The 18,652-nt window shown below is 52.5% G+C and overlaps 4 protein-coding genes across 4 annotated transcripts; 2 read left to right on the forward strand and 2 right to left on the reverse strand.

Annotated features, from left to right (window-relative positions):
• Positions 1-811: 811 nt before the first annotated feature.
• Positions 812-1,735, reverse strand: ATEG_00840 (uncharacterized protein; the record flags this gene model as incomplete). The annotated part of the gene is made up of 3 exons (XM_001210926.1): positions 812-1,337; positions 1,399-1,601; positions 1,664-1,735. The coding sequence occupies 3 exons, from the start codon at positions 1,733-1,735 to the stop codon at positions 812-814; spliced, it is 801 nt and encodes a 266-aa protein (XP_001210926.1).
• Positions 1,736-2,292: 557 nt separating this feature from the next.
• Positions 2,293-4,213, forward strand: ATEG_00841 (uncharacterized protein; the record flags this gene model as incomplete). The annotated part of the gene is made up of 2 exons (XM_001210927.1): positions 2,293-3,983; positions 4,123-4,213. 2 exons carry the CDS (start codon positions 2,293-2,295, stop codon positions 4,211-4,213), a joined length of 1,782 nt encoding a protein of 593 aa, XP_001210927.1.
• Positions 4,214-4,794: 581 nt separating this feature from the next.
• On the reverse strand, positions 4,795-7,120 carry ATEG_00842 (uncharacterized protein; the record flags this gene model as incomplete). The annotated part of the gene is made up of 6 exons (XM_001210928.1): positions 4,795-5,915; positions 5,963-6,321; positions 6,393-6,560; positions 6,618-6,687; positions 6,742-6,776; positions 6,849-7,120. 6 exons carry the CDS (start codon positions 7,118-7,120, stop codon positions 4,795-4,797), a joined length of 2,025 nt encoding a protein of 674 aa, XP_001210928.1.
• Positions 7,121-9,507: 2,387 nt separating this feature from the next.
• On the forward strand, positions 9,508-18,335 carry ATEG_00843 (uncharacterized protein; the record flags this gene model as incomplete). The annotated part of the gene is made up of 4 exons (XM_001210929.1): positions 9,508-14,649; positions 15,102-15,111; positions 15,257-15,304; positions 15,358-18,335. 4 exons carry the CDS (start codon positions 9,508-9,510, stop codon positions 18,333-18,335), a joined length of 8,178 nt encoding a protein of 2,725 aa, XP_001210929.1.
• Positions 18,336-18,652: the final 317 nt, after the last annotated feature.

Consider the following 18,652-nt stretch of genomic DNA (forward strand, 5'->3'; position numbering starts at 1 on the left):
ATCGCTTAGCCAGCCTGTTTCGTAGGTCTCGCGAATCTCCCCGAGCCCATTAACGATGTTCTCGCGTTCGTCGACGCCAATAATCCGACCCGCAACGGCTTCAAACTTTTTGATTCTTTCCGCTGTCCGTGACGACGCGGTCAATGTTGCGAGGATATTGACACTACCTCCTGCCTTGGCTCCTTGGATCAGGTTCGCTGGGAAGCTGTCCAGAATGGGGAACCGAAGTGGAGTATAGAAACTACAGCGAGGCATGAATATTAGCAAATGGCTAGGAGTAAAGTCAATGGCGAGCACAGTTCCCCGCTCTTACCTTTGGCACATTGGTTCCGAGTTTTGGTATTGCTGTCTTCGGATAAGGCCGATGTCCTGGGGTGCTTCCTTTTGTTCGTTCTCGAGCCCACGCCAGACCTGCACTTGGTTGTAGATGTGGGTTTGATCATTGCCTGCTTCATCGTAGGTGAAATCCAAATCAAATTCCCTCTGTGCCTTTGACCCTGTCGCGCTGGAAGACTCCGCGCCTGTGGATCGTTTGGCTCCGTCTTGTTTCTCTTCATCAAGCATGATACGCGACTGTAACTCGAAGATCTTGTGAGTCCCATCATCCCCAGCCAACGAGGCCTCGAAGTCATGATATGGACGCAGACGAGTAGGCAACAGAGCACTCTCCATCGCTGAGCTGATCAACGCGGAGGTCTGCCACTCAGAGCTGGGATCAAAGCGGACTGTTGGAGGAAGACGGCTGGGAGGGTCGATGATAGGAATATACAGAGAGGACTGGGGCGAGATTGCATGGACGGTTCGGGCTTTGTTAATGTCCCTTTTTAGCTGTGCTTGCTGTGGGGAATTGGTCAACGGCTCGGAACATAGCATTAGCAGAACGGCTTTGATCACATACCCGTTGAGCTTTGGCGCCGTCTTCAATCGCCCACACCCAGATAGCCTTTTTGCCATACTCGTCGCGCAGTCTGTCGACGTAGCGAGCGGCAAACCCGCCCCAGGCATCATCAGCACCTGTAAACAGCTGCAGAGCTCTCAATTGGTCGCATTCCTCTGCAAATGGCCGCACATCACGGTCGAGCAGGTCATGCTCCTTGTCGAGGTCACTGAACAGATCCTCGCCGACGCTCCAGTCCTCGAACGGCATGGTCCTAGAGTTCAGCTCGTAATCGTTCAGCTGCACGATTGACCGGGGGTGGTAAAACAGCCGGTTATAGTCTGACCAGTACCGGACGGTCTCTGTCGACAGTGTCGGAGCCGGAAGTCCGCTGTCAAGACTCTTCTGATAATCACTTTGGAGGATTGGGGGTTGTTGTTGGATCACTTCTTTGCCGTCCCTTGGTAGGTGTAAGTAAGCTCGTTTATACAGAGTATAGTTTGGTTGAATGGGGAGCTTACCATAAACCTTGTCCCGGATTTGCGTCCTCGGTCAATTCATAGAGGGCGTTGTATTTACGCAACGTGCCAAAAGCACCTTTAAGATCGTATATTAATGTGCGAGGCGTGAATGTCTCCGAGCCATCGGCCCCAACGCCTGGGCGGAAATGCACATCATGGTCCACTGGAGATTCATCCTGGTCGTTGTATGTAAAATATGATTCCTATGCGAGATGATAAGCCGCACATTCTTGATAATCTAATCGGACACAGTGGGGGTGATTACTTGGAGATTCCAAAAGTGTGTTGCGAGATAGTTCGCCCGCTGTCCCAGCTGGAGAGTCACGATTTCGTGCATGGTGAGAGCTGCACGGAAGTTGAACTGGGCGCTATGCTATGATATCAAGACAGTTCACTTTGGAGATTGATTGAATATTGAGCATCATAATGAACGCACAGACCAATACCAATCGCTTCCAATCTGGGTATAGCGCCAAGGCGATTCCACGTGAGTGACGCCATATTGATCAGGCAGCAATGGTTGTCCCGGGCAACTATCACATGATCTGAGTAACAAACAAGGCAAGTGTTTTCGTTCGTCACCGATCGCGATCAGCCGAGCCATCTCCACAACAGTGGGCTGTCAACGGCAGGCCAGTCTGATTATTTATTATCCCAGTGACACCCTCAGTGTCATGACAACGCCATATTAATCCCACACCAAATCGACGTCGCCTATACTCTGGAGAGATGGATTCTCCATCAAGCATCCGATCGAGCCCCTCGAAAATGTTCAACAGCCCGTTCTCAAGTCCGACAAAAGCCAACAATCCTCTTTCCCCAGAACGCATGAATCCCTCAAGCCCGTCAAAAGCACTCAACCCCCTTTCTCCGGAGCGGATGAATCAACAGAGCATGTCCGGGTCGCCATCATGTTCCTCCGATTTACGAAGCATTCCACGCAAAAGCGCGAGAGGACTCTCCGACGTCCAGGCCAAGGTCGCTTTTCTGAACAACCTGGCACGCACAGGCAGCCCAGCGGCAAACGCCTCCCCTCCCCCGCCCCCTCAGCCGTCTTCGTCGTCGAATGCAGGGGGCTCAGCTGCGCTCCAACGCGCTATTCTGGGCCGCGAAGAAGCAGAGTCTGCTTTAGCCAACGTCAACGCCCAGCTTGAAGAGGCGCAATCTCGGGAGCGCCGGATCAGCGAACGGCTCGAATCCCTGCTGGAGGAGCTGGCATCCGTCAAGGAACGACAAGGTCACGAGCGAAATGTTTTCGAGAAGGAAATCCGCAAAGCAAGAAAGGAGGCCTTTCGTGCCGGCTCAACACTAGTGAAGCTCCAGGAGGATTTAAAAAACGCAAAGAATGAGGCCAAGGGATTGAAAGACGAACTTCGGGCGGAGAAGGAAGCCAAAGAACAGGCTAAGCAGGAAGCCTTCGAGAGAGCGTACGCTCTTGCGGGCCTCATGGAGGAAATGGAAGTTCTGAAGGAACAACTCCGCGCGGCTCAGACAAATAACCGCTCAGATAACCTCGAGGCAGAAGCACAGGCCATGCAGACTAAGGATGTCGGACGGTTGTCGCTGGCAGAAGGAGATCTCGCGCTGTTGGCGACCCCGACCCCTCGCCCGCCAAAGAGACCTGCTGAAGAGCCGGCTAACTCACCCTTGGAGAACGTCACCAACGCCGATGCGCCTAAAGCCACACCGCCAAAGAAGTTGAGGCTATCGGAGTTGACCCCTGCAGAAATTTGGGAAATGGAGGTCGAGGACGAACGTCAGCGTGCGATGACGGAAGTTGAGGACCCTCAAGACAAGATCGCAGAACTGAAAGAATATCTTCAACATGAAAGGAGTGTGCGCGAGGAGATCGAACGAACTGTTGAATACATGAGGTGGGAATGCAGCATTGGATGGTGCCAATGCCGTATCGACGAGTACAGGTTGAAACAAGCAGCCCGGCGGAAGGTTCCGGGGGCACCTCCCGAGGCACTTCATAGTGCTGAAGAACGTATACGCAATACTAACTCAGTCGCGGAGGTTGTCAAGCTGAACGAGGCTATGAATTGGACCCGCTGGTCAAGGATGAAGCCAGAGGATGCTGTCAAGATAATGGACATGCAGGCCAAGGTCGAAGCAGACATACTGGCTCAGTCGGAAAACAAACAAAATGACGCGCAAGAACATGGCGGTCAAAAATTCAATGTGGCTGAACAGGATGAGAAACACGCTCAACGTCTTGGCAAATCTGGATCTGATGAGGGCAACATGGAAAAGACAACGCCCACAACGGACAACTGCCAGGAGGCACGAGCACCACCTGGACCTGATGAGGATACCGAAGAAAAACACGAGCTGGAAGATGAAGTTGAAGTCACAGAAGAAGTGGAAGAAGTCGAGGGGGACGAGGAAGAAGAGGAAGAACCTCTGATAACCTTCTCGCCCGCCACTGGAACGTTCCATACTATCCCATCGCCAGCTCGGTCACCGAAGAAGCATATCCAGAACGATTCTCCTATTCCTAAGCGTCAGCACACAGTTTCTCCTATGCTCGTCGAACATGAGATGTCCCCTGAGCCTGCGTTGAACGATGTCCCATTCCAGCCGTGTGATCCTCAGCCTCATCATTCTCCGGCGGCTGTGGACGTCCCGTGGGACTACCCATTGCCGAAACACAGCAGCGCGCAACCGTCACTGGAGACAAGAGAGTTCAAAGTACCATTGAGGAACGACGCTCCAATCCAGCATCGCCCTCCTGTCATTTCGGAGACGCCCATTAGCCGAGAAGAGGCCCTTGCACAGATCAGAGCACGCAGAGGACGGACCAACACGATGAAAAGATCTGTGAGCGCTAATGAAAGCACTTTCCGCTCTGGGGGCATGGGAATCACTCCTGTCAGGGTAGCTCGGCGTATACCGGGCGTCCAGAATGCTGGGAAGAGCCAAAGTGAAGTCAGGAGCCGGAGAGACCTGAGTGCGCCAGTCAGAATGTTCCATAGATGATGCCTCTTTACATGCCCACAAAGAGACCATGCTTTGGTTTAGGACGTTACTTGCTCCTAGCGATGTTGGATTTCGGTTGGCTATTGTGATACCCTCGTGTGCGTTAAGCGGAAAAGGCGTTCTCGGGTCTTCGTCTCATGTTGATATCTTGTTCACCCCTTGAATATTCTTTTGATGATTTACGTTTGTTCAAAATACCTTCTTTTCATATCTAGTTTCCTTTGTCGCCTATTGTTTCGGAGTAGATATTATCTTTCATCCCCCTATTTTCTACGTGGTTACCGCGGTCAATCACAGTCACTGGCCAGATTTCAATTCCCATAAAACATGGAGTCTATCTGAGCGTACAAGTTATATATAGCAATCCATGTTCATATGCTTCGAAATGCAGCAAATAACCCCCATGGAGCCAATTTAAATGATAGAGATCCCACAACACCGGATACGTGCGCTATCAACGTATGCTTTGCGCCCCCACCACGAACGCACCAACTCCTCAACAAAGACGCGATCGGCGCCACTCCAGACATCAAGGCCCATCTCAGTCATATCTTCCGTGGTGATTCTCACAGGTTCGTCGTCGTCACAGAGCGTCGGCTCCGCATCCCGTCCCAACAAAGGAGCCGAGGACTCGTCCTCCTGAGTGGTCTGGCGGCCAATCGCCACAGAGGGCTCTGTGTCGTCCTCCGGCTCATCCTGGTAAGAGGCATCGGTTTGACCATCATGTTGTCCTGGGTCTTCCCCATCGCGGCTGTCATGCCGGGCAATAACGTCGGACAGTGTAACGAAGATCTGCGCTGTCAGGCGTCGGAAGTAAGCCACCAACGCTATCTCCGGAGGCTGTTGCTGAGACGTATCCCCGGTGTGCATGCTTCGACGGCTACCAGAGCCGGAAGGCGGGCTGGGAAGGGTGTCCACGCTGGCTAGAAGCCGCGTGTCCTGCTCGAGTTGATGTTCTTCCTCCTCATCTTCTGACAAGCCTTCCCGCTTCTCGCCAGCGGACGCCCACCATATGAAGGACGAGTATGCTAGTCGGGCCCATGATATAGGCTCTACAACCGGGCTGGACGAGTATGTGGAGGCTGCGTCCGAGTCCGAGTCGGAATTCTCCGTTTGGGCATCCGATTCCGGCACGCTTTGGCGCAGTCCTCTTCGGAGAGTCGCGTAACGTCGTGCGTCGCGTTGTGTTGCCTTCAGATGAACCGCTTGCGGAGTGTGATGTTTTGCTGTTGGGGTTGGCAGCACAGATATTTCAGGGAATACCTTCTCTGCGGCGTTTCTTGTATGCGGAGGGGGGAGCGTCACTAAAACATCGAAGAGGTCGGATTTCATGCTCAGGACACTGTCGGTGCTGCAGGCAATCCATGCAGCATCCTGGTTGGCTCCTGGGGCCACTCCGACAAAGGTGGACAAATAGGGGATGTCGTGGATGCCGACGTTGAAGAGGGGACGAGGCCGCAGAGTTGGTATATGGTCTGACGGAAGCAAGGGAAGAAGGGAATTCGGCAAGGATGCGATCAAAGATAAATCGTACACTTTCATGCATGAGTAACAATGAAGCATACGGAAGAAGAATACTTACCGTAATTACAGGGTATCTGGACAGGTGCTTCCGCCATGAAGAGGATCCTCTTGCGGAGCAATGCTGCTCTATACAAGGGATATAAGAGTGGGCCGAAACAATCAAGGAAATCGGGGAGCGATGAGGCGGGGTGGAAGGGCGTCAGGGCCGGCCTGGGCGTGTCCAGCACGATCGCATCACTGAATGCACGGCTACGACGCAGACTCTCCGGTCGCTCTCCATGAGCGCGCAAGCGGAAGCTGAGCGGTGATTCGAGGGGCGATTCCGGCGGTACATTTGAAGCATCATTGTCGCGTATCTCATGAGCTTCCCAGTATTCAGACAGGGCTTGAGTATTGGACATATCCGTTGCATAGGATCTATTAAGAAAAAATCGTACGTTAGGTGTTGTTTACTCAAGTGGTTCAGGTGGTCAAGCCGTATCACGCACTGCGCGAGCTCCTTGAGTTTCGGGGCGTGTCTCCAGCTCTTGCCTAGTCTTCCTGATGCCAGGGGCACCAGAACGCCAATTGCGAACATCTTCGCATTGCGTTCAGCCTCCTCTGCAGGATGGTTGACGAATGCGCTGATGCCAGCATACTGATCATGGACAAAGTACCTGTGGACAGCCGATGTCTTAGTCGGGAAACCGTGGGAGCGATGAGTTCACGCATACACTAGATCTTCCGACACATTGTGCAAGCCAGACGGGAGGGACTTGTATTCGACAACACCCTCCACCTCGACTGTTCGAATCAATCAGCCAGCGTCCGTGAGCGCGAGCTGCGCGACACACTCACCTCCGGGAACGGTACGCTTCCATGATATCACGTATCTGCATCGTCACATGGCGTTAGACTATCTGACTTCGGTTGCAGATGGAGATAAGGCACAGTTTCCCACTTACCCAGCCTTGATATCGAACCGAATCACGAACAAGGCAGCAATGGCGGGCGGAGACTCCATTGCAGACGTGCGGGGCACATCAAGCCCTAGGGGCTTTCTTCTAAATGGGCCTGCTGCCATTTCAGAAACGCGCGTGAAATACGCAGGGTAAAGGCCCCATAGGGTGTATAAGCGACAGCGCAGACGATGAAGGTGGCTGCATTGAGGAGAAGCACGTTCGATCCCGAGCTCAAGGAGGTCGACGATAATCGCACGGGGACGTTGCGGAGCCATGGGAGCTGCCGCTGTGTTGCCTCAGGTCCACAGGCTAGCCGTTCTAGGTTAGCCTGCCACACGGGGTTCCCATCTAACCCTTTTGGGACAGCTCTTGTTTTGAAGAATCAATAATATCTACGTTCAGACCGGTCTATCGTGTTAAGACAGTCAGAATTGTCTAGGTACACTTCGCAAGAGAAGCGACTTTTTATGATAAAGAAATTCCCTCTCCAGTGAGCTGTCCAGAATCAGCCCACCGACTTTCACCTCCCAACTCAGCTGGCCCTCCGTTTCCCTATCAATCGACCATGTCTTCACAACTTCCTCAACATCCTTATTATCCCCTCGGTGCGCCAATTCACGGATATGTTCCGAACGAATCTACGATTTTCCGGCTTTTGACGACAGCGAGCGCTGGTGCGGTATTCTTACTGGGAGCGACGCTTGCCTTCGTTAGCCTTGTGCGACCAAATTTGAGCAAATCCGATCGAGCTGCTATCTTATGGTTCGCCCTCTGTACGATCCCTTCCCTGGATCTAGCAAATGAATCATATATTGACAATACATGCTCCATGTAGCGGGAACGCTGCATTGTTTCTTTGAGGGCTATTTCATGATCAACCACGGCCGCATGGCTTCTGCTCAAGACTTCTTCGGTCAACTTTGGAAGGAATATGCTCTATCGGACTCGCGGTACATGACCGCAGACACCATGGTCCTATGCATGGAGACTATGACGGTTGTATGTTCAAGGGCCGCATTGATGGGAATGCTTGCGACACTTTTGGCTAATCTTCCTCCCCTTGATGTCTTGATAGCTGGTCTGGGGCCCGCTGTGTTTTGTCGTCGCATATTCAATTTTTACGCAGAGCTCCCTGCATCATCCACTCCAGCTGGTCGTTTGCATGAGTCACCTTTACGGTGACACCTTGTATTATGCGACCAGCCTTTTCGACCATTACGTCCACGGACGACCGTACAGCCGACCGGAGCCGTATTACTTTTGGATCTATTATTTCCTGATGAATTTCATCTGGATTGTGATTCCTCTGTGTGAGTGAGCCGGAGCCCTGTTTCTGGTGGTTACCCACTCATGTTTTGGGCAGATTATCTTTCGCAGAGCTTGCAGGCGATATCAAACGCGTTTGAGCGGGTCAGAAGGTTGGACATGCAGCAGAAGTCCCGATAGGGAACCACCCGAACTGGTAACAAATGTGTTCAACTGTGGTTGCTGGCATTCGGGGAGTCGGCAAAGTAATGCAAGGTTCATGGATGCTACGCATGGTATGTAAGGCGTGGCGTCGGAGGAGCTGCATCCCAACGTGTCGTTGTCCTCATTATCGAGGATAAGGCAGTGGGCTGATGTGTCCACGCAGAAAGATCGTCCAAGAATAGATACAGCCTTTGGATAGTGGGAGGAGAGCCAACTAAAGACCTAAGAATGGCCCTGCAATGATTGTCATTGCAGGCATGTTGCATGGGGACACGAGAATGCTTCGCGAATACAGCTAAAGCTATCCAGCAAATCAGACCAAGCGAATGCAATGAGAATCATAACAATCATCAACTAGTCTACCTATGACAAGGGCCGAGAATGCTCACCAGAACAGCCCAAGAACGAGCGTTTAGCCGCTTAGCGTCCGATCTAGACTCGGCCTTTACCGTCCACGGATTGGGGCGGTGCTGATCGGTTTGGTTTCCCCGGCAGCCCCGGCAACTCCCTCTTATTATGATGATAACGGTGACGATGACGAGGCGGCTGATGTATAACGCTCAGGTCGAAGTTCTTCTGTCAGGTCGGCGCTCCAGCTGATACACCCCCTCCAGTCCGTGTGATCCCGATGGTCATTTGTATCGCTCTCTTGAGTATTCCATCTTCTGCTGGGGAGGGAAACCAGGCGACGGACCTTGATCGGGCAGCTGACCCAGTATTATTAGCATTATTATTCAGGACCCGCCGACATCATTATTTAATTTAGTGAGAAGCCAAAGCATAAACTCACTGACGTTGCTGCGACTTCATCGGCAGCGCTTCGGCGACGCTCCATTTCCACCTGACCGCCTGTTCGCCCGACTGTTTTGTTTTTCTTTTGCTCGATTGTGGTCACCGATTTGATTTGACTTGACTTGATCTCGACTTCTACCTGAGGGAGTGTTGGGTTGAAAGAATTTCGTCTCGCAACCGGCTTGTTTGTTCTGTCGTCAGGCGCTTCATGTGAGTGGCCAGCCGTTCCCCTCCATAAACAAACAACACCTTCTGCCCATGGGACCACAACGCACACCATCGGAACAAGGAAACATATCTGAGATCTGCCGTTTCCTCGATCTATTGTCTCGGATAACCACTGCGATCCTCTCCATTCACAGACAATGCTAACTGACACCCGCCTCGGTCGCAGACACTGATGCCCTCGCCGTCTACTCCGCATCGTCCCCCCAATCGTGGGGGAAGTCCCAAATCGTCTCCGACCAAACAGAAACCTCTCGATATCGGTGTTCCACTAGGAATCTACGACACAAATTCCGTGCGCGAAAAGATCCGGAAATGGCAGCAGCAAGGAGGAGGGGTCATCACCGCCGATGATGTCGTTTACTACGAGGATGATGGAGAGAACGCGACCGTCGACGCCATTCCTCCAAAGACCCCCAAAGACAACAAGCCCGCTCCGACAAGGAAGCGCAGTAAAAGTACCCCGCGGAAGCGCGTCATCAGCGACGAACATTGGAAGCTCAATCGCACTTCAACCCAGTCGCCAAGTTCACAGAAACTTCCGCCGCCGAAGCGCATCTCCCAATACACCACGAACGAGCCGCTCGCCTCGCCACGCGCCGGGAGACATGAAGCCAAGAAGGAAGACAAGACCCGACCTCCGCCGTCCTTGGACTCGTGGGAACGGAGAAAGTCGCGAGTCTTGAAGGAGACACTCGATTCTCTTGTCGAGAGTAAAGCCGGTGAAGATGATCTTTCGCACAATGGTTCTTCGAAATCGACCTCACGGCCGGTGAGCGCAGGCAAGCCAGGGATAGGAGCGTCATCGGAGCGATCCGGTAGCACAGGGAAGAAAGACCACCCAGCTGAAGAGGAGACGGAGTGGGCAGCGAGTGATGCCGATTTCTCGGAGCTGTCTCGACGGAGGGCCCGTGGCGCACCACAACCAGCACCGAAGCCGCGGGGACCGCTCAAGCCTCCAAAGGGTGGAATTTTCGAGCACATGTTGGGAGAATCGAAAAAGGTATTTGCCAAAGTCGAGCCTCCGAAACCAACGGCGAATCGAGGTTCAAAAATCGAGGCATGGCTCTCAGGAACCTCAGACCCATTCTTTGACAGCATCGTGGATCCAGAGGTTGAAGTCCCCGCGCCGTTGAAAATGAGGGTCAACAGACCTAAGCGAGAGGAAAGTGACCATAAGGGAACCCATGAGGGAGACAGTGGCACACACAGCAGAGTGTCATCCACCAAATCCGCAAGTAAACGGCGAGTGAAGAGTCGCGATGAGGGCCATGTGGAGAGAGTGAAGTCGTCTTCTCACAAAGCCGGGCCGAAAGAACCAGGAAGAGACTCGTCTTCATCTTCCAGCAGAAAACGATCCAGCGATCATAAACATAGTCGCTCATCTTCAGGCGCCAAAGACACTAAAGACGATGCTCTTCAGGAGAAAATTTCCAAGGGGAAGGACATTATGTCTGATGCCGAAACTGTTCCTTTCTCTGATGGCTCGGAGGTGTCAGGTAACAACGCCCCTGTTCCCCTTGCGCGAAAACGACCATTCCCGAGCACCGGCGCTCATCGACTTTCAACGATCGCTTCAATGGATTCGATGGATACAGGAAGTGAGGTGCTGTCTAATATTCGGTCCGGTGACGCTCTATCAGAGAAGCGGACGTTAGCATCATCCGACGTGAAGGAAGACCCAGAAGAAAGGGATCAATTCGATCCAAACTCCCTACCGGTGGTCTCGTCGCAGTTAAAGAGACGGCTTACAACACATGACGATCTCATTTCCGTCCTCTCTGCTCCGAATAGCCGAAGTAGGAGCATCAGATCCGCGCGCAGCATCCGAACAAACAAAAGCCGCCTAAACAATGCAACAATACCGGATCTACTCAAGGAACTATCCCTCGATGAAGCAAAGTACATGCGCGAACTCAAAACGTTGGTTGGAGGTGTGATTCCCGTGCTTTTGACTTGCGTCCTTTCAAAGTCGGATTCGGCCATCGCAGCCGGCCTTTTCCGCCCATCATTGGATCCCAAAGATGAGCTGAATTTCACCAAGCCTATCGTCGATATGGGAGTTGCAATTGAACGACTGAAAACTTTGCATAAGCGGATTCCGCAAGAGGATGCTGGGGCCTTACTGACGTGGGCCGTTGGCGCGCAAAGAGTATATCGGGAATACCTGAAAGCCTGGAGGCTGGGGTTCAAAGACGTGATCGTGAATCTGGCTCCACTCGATGAGGATGAAAAAGGGGAGAACGCCGAAACAAAAAGCCTGGATGAAGGCATGGATAGAGACGAGAACGGAGATATTGTCGATAGCAACGGCGAGAAAGTCGATGTTGCATATCTGCTGAAACGCCCCCTTGTGCGGCTCAAATATCTTGCAAAAACCTTCAAAGGTATCAATATGCTCGATCCATCAGAAAAAGCCGAAGAAGTCGCCGCGGCCTACCAGGCTCTTGTTACAGATGCTCGCCGACGTGCGCGCGATGAGCGGGCAAGACTTGAGGATGAGTCCGCTGCTTGCATTGACTCGACCAGAGCTCGCGACCCTGCAACATTAGGGCCTATTGCGGATGTCACCGTTGACAAAACAAGGCGCGTTCGAGCTCGGGATTTTTTCAACTTGTCCTTGTACCATTCAACGGGTCAGGTGATTGATTGCCGTGCTGAGCTTCTCTTGAGAGATAACTCTTCTGAGGGCAGCACTGGTGGTGATCTGCTTATTTGCGAGATCGACCATGCAGACCGTTGGTTACTGTTCCCCCCAATGGACCTCACATGCGTTTCCGCGAGGAATGGGGATGCGAAGGGTGAAATCGTGGTTATGTTAAGGAGCTCTCCTTCTCACGTCAAATCATGGCAAGAGCTTCTCCTGCTCAGAATTGATGAAGAGGATGTCGGGTTCGAGTGGGTGCAGATGCTGGGATTGAATCCTGTCCCACCAACAATCAGCCGAAGCCAGAGCTTCATCGAACGTGCAAAGCAACGACAACGAGCGCGCACAATTACCTCGCCTGGAGATGCTCCGGAAACGCCACCCAGTCCCACGAGTGTTGATGTTCCTCTTGGTGAGAGGGCCACCTCTCGCTCATTGCGTCGCTCTTCTCCAAGAGAACCATTGTCTGACCCAAGTATCGTCGGGTCGTCTCTTGCAACAACATCGAGAATGTCGGTTAATACAGCAATTACACGAGAATCGGATTATGCCTCCTCGACAGACCGTCAGGTCAAGTCTTCGTCGCACACACAGCCGCCGATTCTTCATTCCAGAGACCCGCGGAAATCCCTGACCGGTGAGGATAAGTCCCCTGGTCTGAAACGGTCAAAGGCAAAGAGAGTAGCCCGGCATGACGATGAGGCCACATCGAGCCCACAAAGTCCAGGCAGAGATATTGCAGTCTCCACACCTCCCCGTCGGGACCACGACGAAGCCAAAGGAGCGCAGAGATCTCCAGAAAAATTCAAGGAGGAGAAGGCTCCCAAGGAGCAGTATACCCCCAAAACTCCCTCAAGGAACAGTCCAGAGCAACTGTCCCCCCGTGTGTCGTCCGTCCCCTCAATGGACCTGCCAATCATTCCGAAGCTCAGGCAGCGCGACAGTCAGTCATATGTCACAGAGTCAGTTCAACCTACATCAGACGAATCGGACGACGACTTTGGTTATCTAGACTCCTCGAAGATATCGGACAGCCCAACAAAGAGAAAGAGTCATTCTCGTTCCAATTCAGATACTTCTGACAAAGCCAATGGTGACGAGCCTCCACCTCCACCTCCACATTCTCGGTCTCCCAGCTCGACAGGCTCGAGCCTGAACAACACTCCTGTCCTTGGCCCTACCGGTCCCCGACCCAGACGTAGGGGCTCCTCTCCTTTGAAGCATGAGTACGAACCATCGACCGCATCAGACTCCATTTCAGACTCCGATACATCTACTGTACGGCGCTACAACTTGTATTCTGAATCTGAATACTCGGACTCAGACAGCTCTGAGGAATCAGAAGCGGAGCTTTCGTCGGTCGCCCCCTTGAAGGCTGACAGCCATGCAAGGACTGCTGCCCAAGCCTCTGTTGTCACTTCTGCTAGCAGTTTATCCCCATCTAACTCGGCTTCTCAGGGTGGTTACAGATCGGTCCCTTCGCAACCAGCCAAGTCTTCCACTGCAGTGGCATCAGTCTTTGCTTGGTCTGACAAAGGCTCTTGGGATAGCATCTTCCCTGATGACTGCAGGATCATCGTCAGTCCTGGGTTGATCGAAGCATACCAACTCGGTGCTGCTCCAATCGGAGAAGATGGTATTCCAGTCAAGAACGGACGGCCCTTAATTGCTCTTGAATTAACCCCTCTTGTGCCTATCCGACGGGGTACGGCGATCGATATCAGCATTCGCTCTCCACCAACCGAACGCTCCAAGATCGCTTGGAGCAACAACATCATGTTCCGCTCGGCCAATGCAGACGAGTGCGAGGCCTTGTACGGGCTTATCAACCAGGCACGCATCAACAACCCCACCTACATCGCATTGCAAAATGCCAGAGGTCCTTTCGCGGACCAGTCTGTCCCCATCGAACCGTCGAATAAACCCTCAGGATGGTTTGGCTGGCCCCGCCGCAGAAAGAGCTATCGAGCATCCGCCTCTCCTCGGTCACTTGCGGATCACTCCGAGAGTAGCGTTGGCACAATGAGCAGCGCGTTCTCCGCTCTGAAGCGATTTGGCGGTGGGGGAAGCAAGATGTTCAGCATTTCGCGTTCATCCGTCACCTCCCGGAGCAGACAGAAAGAAGATAGTTTATACTCTAGCTCTGCTGGGTCCGGAACAAATTTTATGTCGAACGCTGGAATTGGTCGAATTGCCGCGGCTATCAAGAACGCTGATGGAATCGGTTTGTCGAATGCCAAAATCCGGCTCTACGTGCGTGAGACGGCGTCCAAGTGGCGGGATATGGGTGCCGCCCGTCTGACAATCATGCCGGCCGCTCCTGAGCCTCCCCGTCCTGACACCGCTGTTAGCGGACGAAGCGACCCGAGTTCTGCCGTAGACGGCACTGACGAAAGCCCTCCGGCATCGGGGTCTGCCTCTCCCCGTCGCGCTGTTGATTCCAAGAAGCGCATCCTCATTCGTGGTAAGACTCGGGGTGAGGTCCTCCTGGACGTCTGTCTGGGCGAAAGTTCTTTTGAACGTGTTGCGCGGACAGGAATTGCTGTCTCTGTGTGGGAAGAGAATGAGGGTGGTGCCATGCCCCAGAAGGGTGGCGTCATGGTGGGATCTAGCACGATATACATGATCCAAATGAAGAGCGAAGCCGAAGCGGCCTACACTTTTGGCCTTGTTGGCAAGCTCAGATATTAGACTCCCCCAATTTTCAACGTCAACTGGGTGAACACATTGTCTACTCAAGTTCTTTCATTCTTTCATCTTACAGTTTCTTATGTCGATATGCATGTGGTGTTTTTGAAGTGTTGACATACCCCATGAGTTGTGATTGTTTATTGTTCATGATTGATTGATTGCATCTGTATATGAGCGTTAGAGAAGTAAAATATTCCCTTTACTTGTCGGGTAGTTCGTGTAATTCGTATCCATCCTATGATGCAGTGGCGATCGGGGAAACAAACGGTGCAAACATTCCCTTTTGGGGGTGTTTGCATCGGGGAACCAAACGTGTCCTCATCAAGCTTGCCAGATCTCCGTTCGGCATTATCCCCATCTATATTTCGATGTTACTGCCAGCTGGCCAGTAGTTCGATTCGTTGTGTCCTCGATGGCTGTGCTAACATAAGGTCATCCTCAGTATGTTTCTCCTTCGTCCCAATTCAATACACTCTTTCTCTCTAACTTGACTTCAGTTTACCTGACCAAACAGTCCATTGATCACCGCCCAGGCCGATACCTCGACACAATTAGATTCGTCTATTCAATATATTGAATCTTCCAGGACAGAACCTGTTGCCTACGCAGCAGTCCTACTTGTTCACCCTCCAAGGTATGTAGTCCATGTCGCAATGCAATCGATTCGCACTCACCGCGCTGGTCCAGATACCATGGCTCCCCAGGGCCGTCAGCGGGCATATGCATCGCCCCGACTGCTGACATCCTCACCGATACTTTCCTTCCTGATTCTCCCCTTCCTTCTCTGCTTCCTCTGTTTCCCCGCCCCTACCTCCGCCGCCGGCTCCGCAGTGTTAGGTATCGATGTCGGAACGGAATACTTGAAAGCCGCCCTCGTAAAACCCGGCATTCCGCTTGAGATCGTGCTTACAAAGGATTCCAAGCGCAAAGAGACAGCCGCCGTCGCATTCAAGCCCACGAGAGAAAGCAATGCGCCGTTTCCCGAGCGATTCTACGGCGGCGATGCGCTCGCCTTGGCCGCGCGGTACCCCGATGACGTTTACGCGAACCTGAAATCTTTACTCGGTCTGCCCTTCGACAGTGACAGCGAGGCGATTCAAAACTATCACAACAGGTATCCGGCCTTAAAGCTGGAGAGCGCTGGAGAGCGTGGTACCGTCGGGTTCCGGAGCAACAGACTTGGCGAGGCGGAGAGAAAGGACGCTTTCCTCGTCGAAGAGATCCTGGCCATGCAGTTGAAGCAGATCAAGGCGAACGCGGATACCCTCGCTGGCAAGGGTTCCGACATTCGCGATGCCGTGATCACCTATCCGGCATTTTACACCGCGGAGGAAAAGCGGAGCCTTCAGCTGGCCGCGGAACTCGCGGGCCTGAGCGTTGATGCCTTCATCAGCGATGGTCTTGCCGTTGGATTGAATTACGCTACGAGCCGTACCTTCCCCAGTGTTTCGGATGGCCAGAAGCCGGAGTATCATATCGTGTACGATATGGGTGCCGGTTCCACCACTGCTTCTGTCCTTCGCTTCCAGAGTCGCTCCGTGAAGGACATTGGAAAGTTCAACAAGACAATCCAGGAGATTCACGTCTTGGGCACTGGTTGGGATAAGTATCTCGGTGGAGATGCTCTGAATGACCTCATCGTGAAGGACATGATTGCGGAATTGGTCCAGGACAAGAAGTTGAAGGATCGGGTTACCCCTTCAGATGTCGGCACACATGGAAAGACGATGGCGAGACTTTGGAAGGACGCCGAGAAAGTTCGCCAGGTCCTGAGTGCGAACACGGAGACCGGAGCTAGTTTTGAGAACCTTTACGAGGAAGATCTCAACTTCAAGTACCGTGTTACGCGCTCCAAGTTTGAGGAGCTCGCTCAGGAGCATATTTCCAGAGTTGCAAAGCCCCTTGAGCAGGCTTTGGCTGCTGCGGGACTTGAGCTGAGTGATATCGATTCTGTGATTCTTCACGGCGGGGCTGTCCGTACTCCGTTTGTGCAGAAAGAGTTGGAACGTTTCTGTGGATCGTCCAACAAGCTCCGGCCCAACGTCAACGCCGATGAGGCTGCTGTGTTTGGTGCTGCCTTTAAGGGTGCGGCTCTTAGCTCCAGCTTCCGTGTCAAGGATATCCGGGCTAGTGATGCCTCGGGCTACCCTGTTATCCTGAAGTGGACATCAGATTCGAAGGAGAGACAGCAGAAGCTGTTTACACCTACCTCCCAAGTTGGTCCTGAGAAGCAGGTCACTGTGAAGAACCAGGACGACTTCGAGTTCAGTTTCTACCACCAGATCCCTGCGGGCAGCGATGTGATCGAATCTCCCGTTCTCGGAGTGAAGACCCAGAACCTCACTGCCTCCGTCGATAAACTGAAGAATGATTTCGGTTGCTCTGCAGCCAATATTACCACCAAGTTCTCCATCCGCCTCAACCCTGTGGACGGGCTCCCTGAAGTTGTCGGCGGATCCGTTGGTTGTGAAGTTGAAGGCTCCAAGAAGGGAATCGTTGAAGATGTAAAAGGATTCTTCGGTCTGGGCAAGAAAGATGAACAGGCTCCCTTGGGAGAAGAAGGTGAAGCCAGTGAGTCGATCACCTTGGAACAGGAAGAACCCCAGGCTTCGACAACGTCTTCAACTGATGCAGCGACCTCCACTACTTCCACTAAGGAAAGCAAGAAGACTGCTGCCCCTCAGAACAAGTTTGAAATTGTACCTGTCAGTTTCACTTCGAAGCCACTTGGTATCCCTGCTCCTTCAGCAAACGAGCTTGCTCGTATCAAGGCCCGTCTCGCTGCGTTTGATGCTTCTGATCGGGATCGGATTCTGCGGGAGGAGGCTTTGAACGAGCTGGAATCCTTCATTTACAGAAGCCGGGACCTAGTGGATGACGAGGAATTTGTGAAGGTAGTCAAGCCTGATCAGTTGGACGTCCTCAAGCAGAAGGTTTCTGCTACCAGCGACTGGCTCTATGATGATGGCGAGTTCGCCCCGAGGTCTGAGTTCCAACAGAAGCTCAAGGATCTGAAAGACATTGTCAACCCTGCTCTCAAGAGAAAGCAGGAGAACTCCGCTCGGCCCGCCCGCGTCGAGCTTCTGCAAAATGTGCTGAAGAACTCGAAGGCTGTAATGGACCTGATGGACAAGCAGATCAAGCAAGATGAGGATATTTACTCCTCGAGCCTTTCTGCGTCTGGATCCTCCACGAGCGAAACAGAAACGTCTTCCACCACTTCGACTGAAACGTCCGAGTCTACACCGGATCCTCTGGAGGATCTCGAGGAGGACCCATACACATCCTCAACTACCACCTCGACCACCGCGGCGCCAAAGGCCACTGGTCCAAAGTATTCAGTGTTCCAACCATCTGATTTGACTAGCATCACTAAGACTTATGAGTCTGTCAACTCCTGGTTCGAAACCCAGATGTCCCTCCAGGAGAAGCTTAGTGAAACAGATGACCCGGCTCTGACTGTCGCGGAGATTGACACCCGTCTCAAGGAACTGGAGCGACTCATGAACCGCATCTATGAAAAGATGGGAGCTGCGGCCGCCAAGTCCAAGAAGAACACTGGAGATCAGCCCAAGAAGGATAGCAAAAAGGACAAGTCCGAGACGTCCAAGGATAAGAAGACGAAGGAAGAAAAGAAGACGAAGCCCGTCAAGGACGAGTTGTAATATGCCTTTATGTCTTCTGTTATATTGTCTTTTTTTCTTTGGTTTCGGTCTCAAAAAATGATGGGAGTTCACCTTGAGCGTTCGGTTCCTGCATTTTATGCACTGTCTGCTTTTGTTTTGTCTATACAAGAATCGTCGATGGCATTGGTTATATCCGGCATCGCATGATTCCCAGTGTCATTTCGGCATTGTTTACTACCATGTAAACTATATAGAGGTTTCCCTACACTATGAAAAGAGTATCACTGGATATTGGTCAACTTAGACTGCTACTCCATATAGTGTAGCTTCAGCAATGCCGTTAGATTTGCCTAAAA

Source organism: Aspergillus terreus, genomic scaffold (assembly GCF_000149615.1).
Source record: "Aspergillus terreus NIH2624 scaffold_1 genomic scaffold, whole genome shotgun sequence".
NCBI classification, from domain to species: domain Eukaryota; kingdom Fungi; phylum Ascomycota; class Eurotiomycetes; order Eurotiales; family Aspergillaceae; genus Aspergillus; species Aspergillus terreus.